The sequence below is a fragment of the Panthera pardus genome, unplaced genomic scaffold (assembly GCF_024362965.1).
Source record: "Panthera pardus isolate Hobbes unplaced genomic scaffold, ASM2436296v1 HiC_scaffold_20, whole genome shotgun sequence".
NCBI lineage: Eukaryota > Metazoa > Chordata > Mammalia > Carnivora > Felidae > Panthera > Panthera pardus.
In genome coordinates this window covers 30,608,473-30,611,014 of record NW_026526766.1, presented here as the reverse complement: position 1 = coordinate 30,611,014, position 2,542 = coordinate 30,608,473, and the positions used below count along the sequence as shown (strand labels likewise).

Here is a 2,542-nt window from a genome sequence, read left to right as displayed (position 1 = left end):
GCCTGAGTCTTTTGTATTTCTGACCAACTGGCTATTAATCAGGGATTCCCACAATCCCCTTCTCAGTTCAATAATTTGCTAGAATGGTTCATAGAACTCAGGAAAACAGTTTACTTTACTATTGCAGATTAGCATAAAGGATACAACTCAGAAAAGGACAAATAAAAGAAATGCACAGAGCAAGGTGTGGTGGGGTAGGGGTCCATAGAATTTCCATGCCCTCTCCAAGGATCCCACTCCTACCTAGCACCTCAGTGTTCACCATCCTGGAAGCTCTCCAAACCCTATCATTTAGAGGTCTTATGGAGGTTCCATTCCATGGTTATGATCAACTAAATCATTGGCCATTGGGGACTAGCTATTGGGGATTATCACAACCTCCAACCTCTCTCCCCTCCCTCTAGGGAAGGCTTGAGGCTGAAACTTCCAACCTTCTAATCACTTGGTTGGTTGCTCTGGCAACCTATCCTGAAGCTGTCTAGAGCCCACCAAGAGTCACCTCATTATCATAAACAGTTATGGTTGAGACCCCGCGGGAGCCACCTCTGCCAGCAACATGTTCAAGGTAATTCAGAGGTCTGTGGGGCCAGCCAGCCTGAGTCTGCTCACCTTCAAAGTCTATGCATCACCTAAAAAGGATTCACCTCACAAAACTTCCGTGAAGGTTAATGAGCTTTCACTCTACTCCATTCCTGAGAGTCCATCTAAATATGTGGATGAGCCAAGGACCCAACTTGAAGAAAGCATCTCACATATCCGACATTATTGCGAGCCATACACAAGTTGGTGTCAGGAAATGTACTCACAAACTAAACCCAAGATGCAGAGCTTGGTTCAGTGGGGGTTAGACAGCTATGAATATCTCCAAAATGCACCTCCTGGATTTTTTCCAAGACTTGGTGTTATTGGTTTTGCTGGCATTCTTGGACTTCTTTTGGCTAGAGGTTCAAAAATAAAGAAGTTGGTGTATCCCCCTGGGTTCATGGGATTAGCTGCCTCTCTTTATTATCCACAACAAGCCATCGTGTTTGTCCAGGTCAGCGGGGAGAAATTATATGACTGGGGTTTACGAGGATACACAGTCGTAGAAGATTTGTGGAAGGAGAACTTTCAAAAGCCAGGAAATGTGAAGAATTCACCTGGGAATAAGTAGACTGCTCCATGGCTCTGCCCATTTTAATCAGTTATAGGTAAACATTGGAAACTCCATGCGGTAAACCAGTATTTCTACAGAAAAAATGGCAGAGAAGTCAGTACTGAATGTAGTAAATTGGCTTTCTTCTTCAGGAAAAACTAAACGAGACTTCTTTGTTATCTTGGGTGATACCATACTCCAAGTGGACTAATTGGAAATCTTTTCACCTAGAGATAATGTCCAGCCTTAGAGCTCGTCATTCTCATGTTGCTATTTATATACATAATTAAAATTCCAAGTTAAAAAAAAAAAAAAAAAAAAAAAAACAGTTATGGTTGAAAGAGGGTTATTATGAATAACAAAATACATTCCTCTTCACCCCATCACTCAGGAAATTCCAAGCATTTAATAAGCTCTATGACAGGAACTAGGGACAATGTCAAATATATATTTCTTATTATGTCACCATACCACAATCCTTTTTTATGATTGTGAACCTTTTGAGAACTTAGAGCTAGAAAAAATTCCTGGGGTCTAATAAACCTTTCTGGACCTTCATGAGGGTCTTCTGTATTCTTGTCTCAGCTTATCTTATCTTATTCTCACCAGTCAGTTGAGCTTATGATCTTCCCTACTTTTCTCCCATCTTAGGACCTGACTGAGGAGGGAGGTCCTTGAGCCATATACAGAACTCAATAATCAGCATTACTCTCCAAAATCAACTCAAGGAATGTTTTGTTAACATTAATTTGAAAATTTTCACCCAAATAAAATTTAAATTTCCTTTAACATTTGAATGCAAACTGTCTGGGTCTCGTATAGCTTTTATTTATTTAGTTAGTGTGTTTGCTTCGGCAGCACATATATTTATTTATGTAGTTAGTTTTAATTTTTTTATGTTTATATTTGAGAGAGAGAGAGACAGAGTGCGAGCAGGGGAGGGGCAGAGAGTGAGGGAGACACAGAATCTGAAGCAGGCTTCAGGCACAGAGCTGTCAGCATGGAGCCTAATGGGGGGCTCAAATTCACTGACCTGAGCTGAAGTCAGACACTTAACCAACTGAGCCACCCAGGCTTTTAAGTGTAGCTTTTAACATACTTTTTAATAATATATATTCATTAATTTTTGAGCTGGTTTTTGCCATGATATTTTTCTAATGTTTATTTATTTTGAGAGGGAAGGAGGCAAAGGCAGAATGAGAGAGGGAATGGAAGGGGAGAGAGAGAGGAAGAGAGAGAATTCCAAGCAGGCTCCACACTGTCAGTGCAGAGCAGATGTGGGGCTCAAACTCCATGAGATCACGCCCTGAGATGAGATCAAAAGTTGGACACTTGACCAACGTGCCATGCAGGTGCCCCTGCCATGATACTTTTTTATTCCTATCAAGGTTCAGTGCTATTAGGGAT

At 41.0% G+C, this 2,542-nt stretch overlaps 1 protein-coding gene across 1 annotated transcript; it reads left to right on the top strand.

The window, feature by feature from the left end:
* Positions 1-527: 527 nt before the first annotated feature.
* On the top strand, positions 528-1,445 carry LOC109251626 (MICOS complex subunit MIC26-like). The gene has a single exon (XM_053908630.1). The coding sequence runs from the start codon at positions 557-559 to the stop codon at positions 1,151-1,153; it is 597 nt and encodes a 198-aa protein (XP_053764605.1). The 5' UTR covers positions 528-556; the 3' UTR covers positions 1,154-1,445.
* Positions 1,446-2,542: the final 1,097 nt, after the last annotated feature.